Source organism: Podarcis vaucheri (assembly GCF_965113315.1).
Source record: "Podarcis vaucheri genome assembly, chromosome: 14".
Lineage (NCBI taxonomy): Eukaryota > Metazoa > Chordata > Lepidosauria > Squamata > Lacertidae > Podarcis > Podarcis vaucheri.
In genome coordinates, this window is record NC_138752.1 from 36,323,167 (window position 1) to 36,337,259 (window position 14,093).

Sequence of the window (14,093 nt, forward strand, 5' to 3'; positions counted from 1 at the left end):
CGTTCGCGCGGGCCCCTCCTCCCGCTCGGCCCGCCCTCCTTCCCCGGCTGCGTTGCCTGTGCTGCGGGCGGTGTTGCTGCTGCTGCTGCTGCTGCGGGCGATCGGGGCCCGGGCCGGGCTGTGGCGGTGCGGCGAGGCCGGGGCGATCGGTGCCCGCCGGGCTCCTCCGGGCGGGCCGGCAGCGGCGGCTGCTGCGGCTGCTTCTGCCTGGGCGGCATGAAGGGGAAGGAGGAGAAGGAGAAGGAAAAGGAGAAGGAGGGCGGCGGCGGCGCGGGGCTGACGGGCGGCGGGCCCGGTGTGGGGCTGGTCGGCGGCGGCCTCGGGGGCGGCAGCCCGGAGAAGAGCCGCAGCGCGCAGGAGTACAAAGAGCAGGGCAACCGGCTCTTCGTCAGCCGAAAGTACCCGGAGGCCGCCGCTTGCTACGGGCGGGCCATCGTGAGTCGGGCCTCTGTTTTGGGGGGGAGGGCGGGCGGAGGAAGACGGCGAGAGGGCCCGGGTGGCCTCTGAGCATGGGCAGAGTGCGCTCACTTGAGAGGCTTGGTCTCGCTTTCGAGGGGGCGAGAGGGGGCTTCGTTTGAGCTCAGGCCCCGGACTTTATCCTGAGTCGGAGGGGGGCGGGTCGTGAAGATAGGGAGTGTGTACCTCTGAGCATGGACCGAGTGCTGAGTGTTGGAGGGGCGGAGCGAGAGCAGGAGGAGGAAGCTCCTCAGGCCCGTGAGCCTTATCCTGGGAGAATATATGAGAAGTGGGGAGAATGCCTCTCTGGGCATGTGCAGAGGGCCTGCTCTCAGGTATCATAGTATTTTAATATTCTTTTGGAAGCCGCCCAGAGTGGCTGGGGAAGCCCAGCCAGATGGGCGGGGTATAAATAAATTATTATTATTATTATTATTATTATTATTATTATTATGGCATAGGAAGCAAGCTGCAGGGTGACCAAGACTCAGTTGGAGCCTCCCAGCTGCTCCCCAGTGTTTTGGGTTTACCCCAAGAATAGCTGAAGGGGAGTAAGAAAAGAGCTCTCTGAACATGGGCAAAGTGCATGCTATGTAGAGCCTGGCGTCAGACTGCAGGGTAGGAGATGATGCAATAGTGGTGTAGGAGGTAAGTGTCCTTTGGATCGCTGAGCCTTTTCCTCCGAGATATGAAGGGAGGTGTGACCAAACAAAATGGCCCTCTGAACACAAGCAGAGTGCTTGCCCTCTTGAGACAGATGGGGGTGAGGTGAGGAGAGGAGATAAACTGGAAGGTGCCAATGCCGGAGGCTTACTCTAAAAATAATTTGAAGGGGCAACGCAGGGGAAGTGGCAAGGGCACTTTTCTCTGAGCATGGGCAGATTATGATTCTGGCCCTTGATTTGACAGGGGCAAGGTAAGGGGAACAGTGGACCTTAAGAAGCAAACCTGGGTGTGTGACTAGGGCTCTATTTGTGCCAAAGCTCATCCTTCTCCTCCCCCTGCCAAAAAACCTTGTTTTAATGCTCAGTTTTATCTCCAGTAATGTGTGATAGGAGGCAGTGAGGAAAGGCAGCATTTCTGAGCATGGACAGAGAGCATGCTTTAAGGTCTTGCATGCAGAAGGCCCCAGTTTCAATCCTCAGGTTGGGTTTGCAGAGAACCCTGCCTGAAATCCTGGGGAGCTGCTGCCAGTCAGTGGAGGCAGTACTGAGCTAGATGGACCAATGGTCTGACTCAGTATAAAGCAGCATCCTGTTTGAACCTCCAGACTTGTTTTTCACTGCAAACTCACTTGGTGACCTTTTGCCAGCCACCCTTCTCTGTAAGCCTCAACCCTTCCTACTTTGGACAGTTCTGAATAAAGGCCGTGCCTTCCTCGTTTGAGTACAGATTAAAAATGATTTCCTAGGTTGCCTTCAGCCAGATTTCATGTGCCCCTATCCATGCAGCAAGGCTGATAACACCACAGGTGCACATTTAACAATTAGCACTTCTGTGGCTGCACATTATTTCTATTGGGACTCAGAATACATGATTCTCTGGTTGCAATCACTCTGTCTCCAGGGGTTTCCCTGAGATCTGCACCAGTTCTCTTCACTGTTTTGAGTCCTGTGATCTACCTTTCAGATTAAGTGGCTGCACGCAATTTTTTTTTTTTTAATGGTAGCTGCCTGCCTGGAGAAATAATGATAAATAATCAGCTGCTCAAATGATACAACCTCACAGACAAGATGGGCAGCTCAGTCAGTAGAGCATGAGGTTCTTAATCTTAGGGTCATGGGTTCCCGCCCCAAGTAGGGCAAAAGATTGCAGGGGGTTGGATTAGATGACGCTTGTGATCCCTTCCACCTCTACAGTTCTGTGATTCTTTGAAGATATACTGGGGTTTAAGCCTTTTTGAAAGCCATGGCTTAGACTTGGCAGCCCTTTCTCTAATTCTAAATGGAATGTAGGAAATGCACTCTGCCCATGCAAAACGAAACAAAAACAAAGCGCTGCTCTTTGCAGGGTGGGGCAAACTCAAAATCTGACTGTACAGTGGTACCTCAGGTTACATACGCTTCAGGTTATAGACTCCGCTAACCCAGAAATAGTACCTGGGGTTAAGAACTTTGTTTCAGGATGAGAACAGAAATCATGCTCCTGCGGCGCAGCGGGAGGCCCCATTAGCTAAAGTGGTGCTTCAGGTTAAGAACAGTTTCAGGTTAAGTACTTACCTCCAGAACGAATTAAGTACTTAACCCGAGGTACCACTGTACTTAAACCACTCCCTGGTCCAAGTTGAGAGATCAGTAAGACGGAACTTGCCTCTCATTCTGTAGTGGTTGTAGCCTTGCCCCATACTTCAGTGGTTCCACTCATCTAGGGCTGTTTCCAAGAGGTGGTCATGGGAAGCTGCTGTTCAGCGCCGTTGGAGTTCTCTGGTGTCCCGCAGGCTTCCGTCTTGTCCCCCATGCTATTTAACATCTATGTGAAGCCTCTGCGGACTGTCATCCAGGGATTTGGAGAGGCGTGCCATCAATATGCAGATGTCACCCAACTCTTATCTCTCGGTTCCATCTGAATCAGCAGAGGGAGTTGAGGTGCTAGGCCAGTTCTTGGAGGCAGTGATGGGCTGGATGAGGGCCCATAAACTGAAGCTTGATCCTGAAAAGACAGAGTGTCATGTGCCCTGAGTTCTGGGAGGTGGGCTGCCCTGGATGGGCTTGCATTACTCCCCTAGAGGTGTGTGTGGCACCTTCAATATACAGCTCCCAGTGAATGCTGAAGACACAACTCTTAACACTGGCTTTTGACACTTGGTGTCTATTTTTAGAACCTTCCTTATATTTGGAGGAGGAGGAGGAGGAGTTTGGATTTGATATCCCGCCTTTCACTCCCTTTAAGGAGTCTCAAAGCGGCTAACATTCTCCTTTCCCTTCCTCCCCCACAACAAACACTCTGTGAGGTGAGTGGGGCTGAGAGACTTCAAAGAAGTGTGACTGGCCCAAGGTCACCCAGCAGCTGCATGTGGAGGAGCGGAGACACGAACCCGGTTCCCCAGATTACGAGGCTACCGCTCTTAACCACTACACCACACTGGCAATTTGAAATTGTAAGGTGTTTTCAAATGTTTTTAATGTTGTGTTTTAATTCTATAACCTGCCCTGGGACCTTAGGGTGAAGGGTGGGTAATAAACAACAACAACAATAAGAAATAGAGACCTGCCTGAAAATGATTTCATCCAAGGATATGAAGCTGCCCTGTTTGTCCATTTAGCTTGGTAGTGTCCACACTGACTGGCAGTGGCTCCTTTCGGATTTCCCTGGAGATTTCCTCCCCTGCCTGAAGATGCTGGGATTTGAACCCAGAACTTTCTGCATGTATAGCATGTGCTCTGCTTCTGGGCTATGACATGTCTACTAACAAATAAAGTAAGTTTCTAGTCCTCATGAAGAAAAGGCTGTATTAACCCGAAACCCAGGAAGCTGCCTTATACCAAGTTCGAGCAATGGCCCATCTAGGCCACCCTGACTGGCAATGGCTCACCTGTGAATTTTAGATGAGGGTCTCTCCCAGTCCTACCTGGTGATTGGAGGGATTGAATCTGGGGCCTCACCTTCTCCCATAGATCCCTTGAGGGCTGTTTTAGTCTCCCATCTGGCCCCTCATGCTTATATTCTCTTTCTTTCCTTTTAGAACCGGAATCCCTTAGTGGCAGTCTATTACACCAACCGCGCCTTATGCTTCCTTAAGATGCAGCAGCACGACAAGGCCCTGGCTGACTGTAAGCATGCCCTGGAGTTGGACAGCCAGTCCGTGAAGGCGCACTTCTTCCTGGGGCAGTGCCAGATGGAGATGGAGAACTACGACGAGGCCATTGCTAACCTTCAGAGAGGTAAGCTGGCTCTCGTTTCCAGGCTAGCCGAGTGGGTAGGGGTGTGTCTTTCTAGGTACCGCCTTTCAGCGCAAGGTGGTCACAAGTTGACCAATCAGTGAAACAGAATCAACCATAGCTGCCTTGCACTGAGCCAGACCATTGGTCAATCTAGTTCACTACTTTCTACACTGACTGGCAGCCAGTTTCCAGGATTTTAGGCAGGGATTTCTCCCAGCCTTTGCCAGGGTTTGAACCAGGCATCTGCCCAAGTCAAAATGAATTCTGTATCGCTTAACAATCTGGCAAGGACAGCGTTGTCTTTGGATAGCAGTTTTAGCCAGGGAGTCTAGAACAGCCACATGTCTTTGACTTGAGAGCAATTGTGGGGCCTAGCCGTTAGGCATCTAACTTGTACACAGTCAGAAACTGTGGTTTGTTCATATTGTTTTCGTAGAATGAGCCAGGACCATGCCATGCTTCCAGTCTGGCTTGTTCCGAAACCACAGCTTAAACAAGCTTCAGTTCCCTCAGTTCAGGCACCACCATCACCATCATCATTAATTAAATTTATATACCGCCCTATACCTGCAAGTCTCAGAGTGGTTCACAGGATAAAATCAGAATATAAGACCACAAAATACATAATCAAAACAAAAACAACCCTGTAACAGCCCCCCCCAACACATTTTAAAAGGGCATAGGATGTCAATCAATCAAAGGTTTGGTTGGTTTGACTAAAAGTAGAAGTCAAGGTTTCTTTTCTCCTTAGAATTGTAGAGTTGGGAGGGACCACAAGGGTCATCTAGCCAACCCCCTGCAATGCAGGAATCTTTTGCCCAATGCGAGGCTCAAACCCACAACCCCGAGATTAAGAGTCTCCTCTTGTACCTACTGAGCTATCCACAGGGCTGAGAAAAAAAGGAGCGAGGTATCAACTTGAAAGTCATTCAGGTTTGTGCATGTGTATGGGCAGTCAGTGCAGACTTTAGTGCACTAGAGTGGCATGCCAGCAATGGTCTGTCCCCATCAACACAGCCTAGTTTTGCCCCAGCTGGAGCCTTTGGTACAGGCCCATAGAGAACACACCGCATTGCAAGATCTTTATTTCGTCTCCTCCTCCTTGATATATATTCCCCTCTACTCCAGCCTACAACTTAGCCAAAGAGCAACGACTGAACTTTGGGGACGACATCCCAAGCGCTTTGCGGATTGCGAAGAAGAAGCGCTGGAACAACATTGAGGAGAAGCGGATCAACCAGGAAAACGAGTTGCACTCCTATCTCACCAAGCTCATCATGGCAGAGAAAGAGAGGTAAAAGAGAGGATGAAAGAGAGGGAGTGATGGCAGATATGGGTGGAGAAACTCTTGAAGAACAAAGGGGACTTTGTGTGTGTTGGGTGCATAGCTTGTTTTATATTCTACAGTGGTAGGGAAGCTTTTTCAGCCACACACCTTTGTTGGGCAGCATTCAGAGGCCAAATGCCAGAGGTGGGCAGAGCAATGGATGCAGTGCATAGCCTTTGTACAGCAGGTTGCGCTACAACCACCCAGAAGCCAGAGGTTTTTACACATCCACCAGGACACCCAGCTCTCCATCCAGGGAAGCAAGATGCACCGTCACAATCCAAAGCCCCTTTCCAGGCACTTGAGGACCTTGCAGAGCACATCAGTGAAGGAGTGGCCTGGGGAGATGGAATGAGCAAGGGCGGGGTGGGGATCCTCAGTCCTCCAGATGTTGTGGGGCTACAGCTCCCATCAGCCCCCGCCAGCATGGCCAGTAACCAAGACTGGTGGAAGCTGTAGTCCAGAAGCATCTGGAGGGCCAGAGGTTCCCCACCTGTGACCTGAAGAGAGTCCTGAGGGCCTGACTGAGAGGTCTGAAGGGCCATATTCATCTGAGTGCCTCTTCCCCACGCAGCTTACTAACTACATTTCTGTGCCCGTCACTAGAGTTCTCTGATGGTGGTTTACAAGTAGAAGTTAAAACCATAAGATAAAATGTGGAAATCTAGAACAGACTAACGTGGCACAGAGTGAAACCAAAGTAAAGCAGGTCTTTCACAACAACGTGAAAAGGACTTGGAATTTTAAAAGCTGCCTCGGAAGTCGTAGGAGTTGTCTACTCCCACTGAAAGCAGCTATCTGGCTTCTCAGGGAGATGAGGTTCTTGCCCATCAGCCACTGAGTGTCATGGACTGGAGCTGAAACCTTTGCATGTGCTGTGACCCCAAGCGACGGTGCCTTTCTACAACTTGCGGTGGCTTCTGACCTCCCTCTCCCAATCGCCGTGTTTCTTGATAAGTGACATAAGACGGGTACTCTAGATCAGGCCAGTGGTCTGACATCCTGTTCTCACAGTGGCCAACCGGATTCCTGTGGGAACTGGCAAGCAGGACCCAAGCACAAGAGACCTGCCCCCTCCTGTTCAGAAGGATTACTGCCTCCAGTGGTGTAGGTAGGGTATAGCCATCATGGCTGGTAGCCTTTGATAGCCTTGCCAAGCTCAAGGTGGAGAAAATCCCATCACTATTAGAATGGCAAAGCAATCTCTGTGAGTTTGTAGAAATGGCAATTATTAGAGGCCACTCAAATCAAAGAATGATTAGAGAGTGGGATGGAGTGAAGGAATGCATGAAAAAATATGGTTCCGGAATTGAAATATTAATAGAGAATGTGTAAAAAGTGCAGGGGTAAGCAAGAAAATAATAATAGAATCAATTGAAAAATTATTAAATTATAACAACACAACAAGATGGAAGAAGTAAAATATTGAGATCACACATGGGTGAAGGGGAGTGGGGGTATATGGGAACCTATAATATCATTTATAATATAATTTGCTAATTGCGTTGTATTTACATATAGCAAAGGGAAGCCTAGAGCAATTAGATATATTTTAATTTAGGTAATCTATGTAATAGGCTGTTAGAAAATGAATATGGATTTTGAATTTGATGTTTGTAATTTTTTTTGGCTTTGAAATATTTTTTTTTTAAATAAAGATAGCCTTGCCAAGCTCTGTGAAGTTGCCCAATCCCCACTTCTCTTTTAGGGAGTTGGATGAATGTCGACGGGCGCAGGAAGAGGAGAACGTGGAGGAAAGTCGGAGCCGTGTGCAGCTGGCCAACATTGAAGCCAAACATGTGAGGACCCTTGTCAGTCTTTGCCCGGGCTCAGCCTCTCTATTTTAAGGGCCCTCGGTTGACGGTTTTGTTTGGGTTGTCACTGCTTGGTGTCAGCAGATGTGATGGGGTGAGACATCTGTCCCTCGCCCCCATTAACTGGGGGGATCTGCCAGGGTTCAGCCCTGCTCTCACCTCAACCTCAGAGGGAGGAGCAAGGGAATTGGGACCCTTTGGCAGTTTTCTACACTGCCAGTGTCCCAGAAATGCCAGTGGAGTGTCTCTTGCTAAACGTTTGCTCCAAGTAGACCTATTGAAGTGGCTAGTCAATGTTCATGATAGAATCCTAGAACTGTAGTGCTGGAAGGGACCACGAGGGTCATCTAGTCCAACCCCCTGCAATGCAGGAATTCTTTGCCCAATGCGGGGCTTGAACCCACCACTCGGGAGTCTCATTCTCTACCAACTGAGCTATCTAACCCCCTACAATGCAGGAGCCACATCCCTGACATGGCCACCCCACTGCTGTTTAAAAACCTCAATTTCAGTGGGTTTGCTCTGAGTAAGCCTAATCTTGGCTGCAACCCAACAGATACAGGTAAATCCCAGTCCTAGGACAGCCGAAAGGTCAGAGGGAACTTAGCAGAATTGTACGGGGAGCTGTTGAAAAGCCCACGATATGCTCAGGAGAAAGGTATGACAGCATTCCACGCGCAATTTAGGAACACAAGTTCGGAACTGTACGGAACAGGTTACTGTTGCGCAATTTGCACTGATACGGAAGAACCGGACATACCTGTCTCTTGTTTGCTCCCAAGGAAGGTGTCTAGAGCGGCACATGGACTTCCTGTTCTGTTCAGGGATGTATACACAGGCTGGCATAACTGAGCTGGCTGCAGTGTTTGCATCCCAAATTGAAACGCTTTGTAAGCAACTTTTGCAGCAGGAGTGGAAGAACCTGTGGGCCTCCTGATGTTGTCAGACTCCGTCATCTCTGAGTGCTGGCCTTGCTGGCTGGGGCTGATGGGAGTTGGAATCTGACAGCATCCAGAAGGCTGCAGGTTTCTCCCACCCCTGTTTTTACAGAAGTGCTAAGAGGTTTCAGTTTCTGTACTAATCTTGTTCGAATATTTAACAATGGAAAAATGTATTTAGGTTTTTCCTCTTGTGTGTGTAAATTTGGAGATCTATGGACCATTCATAAACTTGACCTGAACTGCTGTTTTATAAAGAGGTGCAATTGTCCCTCTTTGTTGGTCTGCGTTCATCATCCAGATACGACCGTTTGCCCCATCTATAGCTAACTGCTTAATTCCCCCACCTGCTTTCTGTGTTGAGCCTCTGCTCCTTCCTGCTAAGGGATTTGTTTCTCTTTTAGGAAAAGTACCTAGCAGACATGGATGAGCTGTTCTCCCAGGTGGATGAGAAGCGGAAGGTGAGGGCAAGCTCAAGCAGAGGGCCATGCTCCCTGGCTCCATTTACGTATATTCTCAGCTTTTATATTCCATCACTCTTCTGTTATGGAACCCAAGGCAGTGTCCATGGGGGTTCCCAGACAGCTTGGGAAGTTCATTTTTAAAAGGGACAAGTTCGACATGTCCGAAAAAAAGGAACAAATTCCAGTTAACTTTTGTCCCTTTACAAAGTGAACTAATTCGGTTCATGTTTCATTCAAAGTTCAAATTCATCCAAGTTCATAGGAGCCCCCTAATCGAAGTTGATTAGTAGCGTGAGTTTTGGTTGGCCCAACCTGGGTAAATCGGCACATCAGCCCTCTCAGATCAGCAAGTGAAGCCTTGTTGGTGTGGCTCTGACTTGTGACAGGGCCTCTTCAGTGCTGACTCCCCCGGTTGTGGAATGCCCTCTGTCTCCATCATTATTAACTTCCAGGAGTAATTTGAAAACATTTTTGTTTGCCCAGGGATTCGATGGCTGAAGGACACTGTTTTATGGCAACCTTTAGATCAAAGAATCATAGAGTTGGGACCCTGAGGGTCATCTAGTCTAACCCCCTGCAATGCAGGAATCCTGCCCACAGCTCTCCCTGGGTGGGCTCAAATCACCAGCCTTCTGGTTAACAGCCAGATGCACTGACCCATGAGAAAATGTTTTTAACTGATTTTAGAATTTGTTTTTAGAATGCATATATATAGGATGAGTTTGTCACCCTGGGTGCCTTCTTGGTAGACGGACAGAATATCATCACCATCGTCATCATCATACTTATTTCAGACTGTTAAGATCAAATTTATTATTAAGGCAGCCAAATACAGGATATAGCCAAACACAAACATAAAACATATGCAAGAATTATACATGAAAAACTGGACCTATACAATAAATAAAACGTTCATAGAAAACAGGATCTTGACTCTCGAGAGCGGCCCCATGACCTTGCCTAAGGTGAGCTGCCTTCACTGCGAATTCAGTCATATTAAACATTGCACACTTGTCTGAACCAAACAACAGATAGTTGATTTAATTTGACTGTTGGAAAAGAGCGTGCTTGACTTTAGATGATGTGCCCACATGTCATAGGGACCATTCTCTTTCAAGAGGCTTTCCCTCGTATGAGAGAAATAAGAGTGTGTGCCTGCTAACCACATTATTATATGAAATTCTTATGCTAAAATAATTTTTTGAGCTGCTATGTTATTGGAGGTCCCTTTTTAAATAATCAAAAGGTTTGAGAGAATGACTGGCCCAAAGTCATCTGTAGCTGAACAGGAATTGGAAGCCAGGCTTCTCCAGTCCCCCATCTCGCTGTTCCATCCACTACCCATCACATACCCTATAAGAGAAGATGAGGAACCTGTGGCCCTTCCAGATGTTGCTGAACTACAACTCGCATCAGCCTTGACCATTGATCACACTGACTGGAGCTAATAGAAGTTGGGCGTCCCAACAGCTGGAGGGCCAGAGGTTCCCCCTCCCTACTTGAAATCTGTCTAGGTTTAACTCTGGTTTTCTCGTTTGAGCCAGAAGCGTGACATCCCGGATTATCTGTGTGGGAAGATCAGCTTTGAACTGATGCGAGAACCCTGTATCACGCCCAGTGGGATCACGTATGACAGGAAAGACATTGAAGAGCACCTCCAGGTAATTCAGGCCTTTTGGCACGATGGTTGCGCAGGTGTGATGGTAGTGACAGGGTTCAGAAGGGGAGGTGCATTGACTTCCTAATATAGAACAAATGCAACAACAGCTTCCTAAGCCCCACAGCTTGTATTTGGAAGGAAAAGTTGAGTTTCTTGCCCAAAGAGCACAAAAGGGAAACTTTTGGCCCTCCAGCTGTTGCAGAACTACAACTCCCATATCATTCGGCATTGGCCATGCTTGCTAGGTGCTGATGGGAGTTGTAGCTCAGCAACATCCGGAGGGACAAAGGTTTCCGCCATGCCTGCCTTAGAGCTGAGAAGGTGGGAACTGCGAGAATTTCAGAAGCCAGGAGGGGAGCTGGACAAGGGGACTGGTTTGGTAGGGTGAGCTTCAGTGCCCCACCAACCCGTCTGGCAAGACCAGAGCAAATACAAGAGAGTTCTAATGTAAGACAAAACGAAAAGGCCACCAGAATAATTTCTGCAGAAGAGAGAAACGGGGGACAGCTGCATTGTTTTTATATTAGCTGTTAACCTTGCATTGAATCAACAGAATTGCATCATATTTCTGTGCAGACCCCAGCTATATCACAAATTGGTAGAAGGGGCTCGGATATCACACACACATATTTTGAAAGGATGTGCAAGAGGGGAGGGGCCACTCTATCTCTGTATTCAGCTGGCTGCAAAGGGGTGTACATGCATGTAGCTGTACATGTGTCAAGTTCCCCCCCATAAGGGGATCCTGATTGGAGCAGGGTGTGTCTCTTCCAATCTTGTGTCAAGGAGCTCCACACGCATACATGGCTGTTGGATAATAAGGCGGTATGAGAAATATTTCACTTGGGTAAGCAAAGGCAGGAGCCCCAAGTGCCTGTCCCTAGAGAATGCCTGCAGTATCTCTGGATGAGTTGCTGCTCTGGCCAGGAACCCTTCCAGGAGGCCTCTAAAGAACGCAGGCACTTCTGCCACAACTTTGCACCAGGTTTGATGGGATCATTCTGTTATCAGCAGTGCAGGGATCCAGATGCAGCAGGGCTCTCTGCCCTCAGATAGTTCTCACCTCCCTCTGAGAATTGCACCTCCAGTCCTTTCAAAGATGAAAGAAAGGACATAGCTTTTGAAAGGTCATCAAAGTTGGTGTCCAATGCTTGGAGTCAACCTGTTGAAATGAATAAACAGAGCTTAGGTTTACTCATTTCAGCAGGCTTACCCTGATGAAACATTAGTTTACACCCTTAAACCATTTTAGGGATTTAAAAAAATGTCTTTGATTTCAATCCAGGTAGGATGGGAATGCTGCCTTATGCAACAGATTTTGGGGGCAGAGGGCGCCCTGAATCTGACCATTTTGGGGCTGGTGGGAGCATTTTTGTTGCGGGAGACGTGAGAGGCTTCCTGGCAAGCCACATGACTCTCTTCTGGGTTCTTTCCAGCGCGTCGGCCACTTTGACCCCGTGACCCGCAGCCCCCTGACCCAGGACCAGCTGATCCCCAACCTTGCCATGAAAGAGGTGATAGACGCGTTCATATCGGAAAACGGCTGGGTAGAAGATTACTGACCACCGCAGGGGAGAGGCTGTGCTTGCAGCCTCCTCGTGGCGTCCCCAAGCCGCGGCAGCCAAGGCCACCGGACTGCTAGAGACTGGTCTCTGAGCTCGCTGGGCCAGCGCCATGCCTTACTGTCTGTCTCGCTTTCCCTCCTCTTCCTGCTCCGGCTGGCCGGGCCACCTCATCCTGTGCCAGCTGGGGGCCTGCCCGTCACCTCCCTGGGGTGGGCCAGGGCTGCAGAAAAGCCTCCTTGGTGTCGGCTTGCTCCCAGGCCGCTTTCCAACACGGGCAAAGCCGGGGGCCTCAGGCCTGGCTCTGAGGTGGCGGGGAAGGCCAGCCCTGTTTCAAGAAGAGAGGCGAGGAGGGAGGCCTGCAGCAGCACTTTCCCTGAGGGCCACGAAATGCGTTGTGTGAGGGGCAGACACCCCACAGTGGCATATGAAGGATACCACGTCAGCCCCGCAAACTGCACCCCACAGCACTCCGGGCAGATGGACACATTTCCCTACACACACACACACACACACACACACACACACACACACACACCCCTTCCCACTTTGAGTATGCTGCAGTTGTTGGGCTCGGCCTTTGCGGCAGGCCACAAGCTGAAGGGGCTAGACTGCCCCCCTCCCGGTTCTCCCCAATCCCCCCAGCTTGGCTTTGAGCTTTCTTCCCACTCCTTTCTCTCTCTCTACAAAGTTTTAGGTCCCCCCCCTTCCCACCTCATTCCATTTTCCTGCCTGCCCAGGATAGTTGGGTTTATTTTTATTGTTTGGCCTCTTTACTCTGTAAATAAATAGCCACATATTTTGGGCTGGGTGGTGGAGGTGGGCACAGAGATCTAATAATTATTATACAGACGACTGGAATTTGGGTTTGGTTGGGGGAAGCACCTGCTTGTGTGGGAAGCTGAGCCCCCCGGCTCTGTTCCAGGTAGTTGTTTTCCCATTAAACCACTGAAAGTTCCTTTTTCTTGTTGTTTTATTTAAAACCCCTCCCTAATAACAAAGGGATATTTTGAAGCATAGTTAATATTATTGCGGGGAGTTTTGGTCCTTTAAAAGGGGGCAGGGATTAACATGCAATCTCTCCAATTTTGGTTATGCTGGTAAATAAATATCTGAGCATGAAATTTTGAGGAGGGTGATGGTTTTGTGGGCGAGGGCAGTTTCTGTTTAAGGTGGTACAGAGGCAACAGTTAGAGGTGGATCTCTTGGCTAGCTGTTAGTGTGGTAGGTATCTCCCAGCTTTTAATGTACACCCCACATTTCCCCACTAACATTATGAAAGGGACTTGAGACAAACTGCTGCAGTGCGTGACAGGCTCTTGTTACAGGTGCCAGCCAGCCACACCGTCTTTCGGGGCCTCCATTACATTTTCCACTGTCCCATTTTCCCCTTCAGCAGTCTGCATCCTGTGCCCACTGCCATTTTGGTTTTTTGAGGGGGGTACAATTATACTTCTGCAATCCATGGGGTTCCCCCAAACCTGCTGCTACCTCTCTGTTCTGGGTGCTGCTGTTTTGACTGTGCTTCAGTGTAAGTTTGTTCTTACACTCTAGGAAGCAAATGGAAATGGAGGGTGGGGTGGAATTTTTTGTAGGCCTTGCTTGAGCATCATCTACTAGCCCTCCCTATCTCTTTATCCTTTTCACTCCTTCTGTAAAGTGCTCCCGGTTTTGTTGGGCAAGCGCTCCCATTGTCTCTGACCATTGGGTGTGCAGGCTGGAGCTGCTGAAGTCTAGCAATATCCAAAGGGGTCACAGGTTCCCCATCCCTGCTGTAAAAAAAAAAGAAAAAAGCATGCAATTCTGCATTATTAAAAGAACTGCCTGTCTAGAAAGCCTTACCTCCCAACAATCACAACCTGTTTACTATATACTTGGAGATCAGAGTTAAGGAGAAAGCATTCCTTTAAAACGCCCACACAAACCTTAGCAGTGCAGCCTCTCTTTAAAAACTGAGCACTTCCCTTGTTTTTAATGTATTTTCCCATTTA

General features: G+C 49.0%; 1 protein-coding gene across 1 annotated transcript; it reads left to right on the plus strand.

Moving 5' to 3' along the window:
* Positions 1 to 133: 133 nt before the first annotated feature.
* On the plus strand, positions 134 to 13,060 carry STUB1 (STIP1 homology and U-box containing protein 1). Its single transcript, XM_082199210.1, has 7 exons — positions 134 to 435; positions 4,139 to 4,337; positions 5,466 to 5,631; positions 7,373 to 7,463; positions 8,821 to 8,877; positions 10,425 to 10,541; positions 11,977 to 13,060. The coding sequence occupies exons 1-7, from the start codon at positions 217 to 219 to the stop codon at positions 12,100 to 12,102; spliced, it is 975 nt and encodes a 324-aa protein (XP_082055336.1). The 5' UTR covers positions 134 to 216; the 3' UTR covers positions 12,103 to 13,060.
* The last annotated feature ends 1,033 nt before the right edge of the window (positions 13,061 to 14,093 follow it).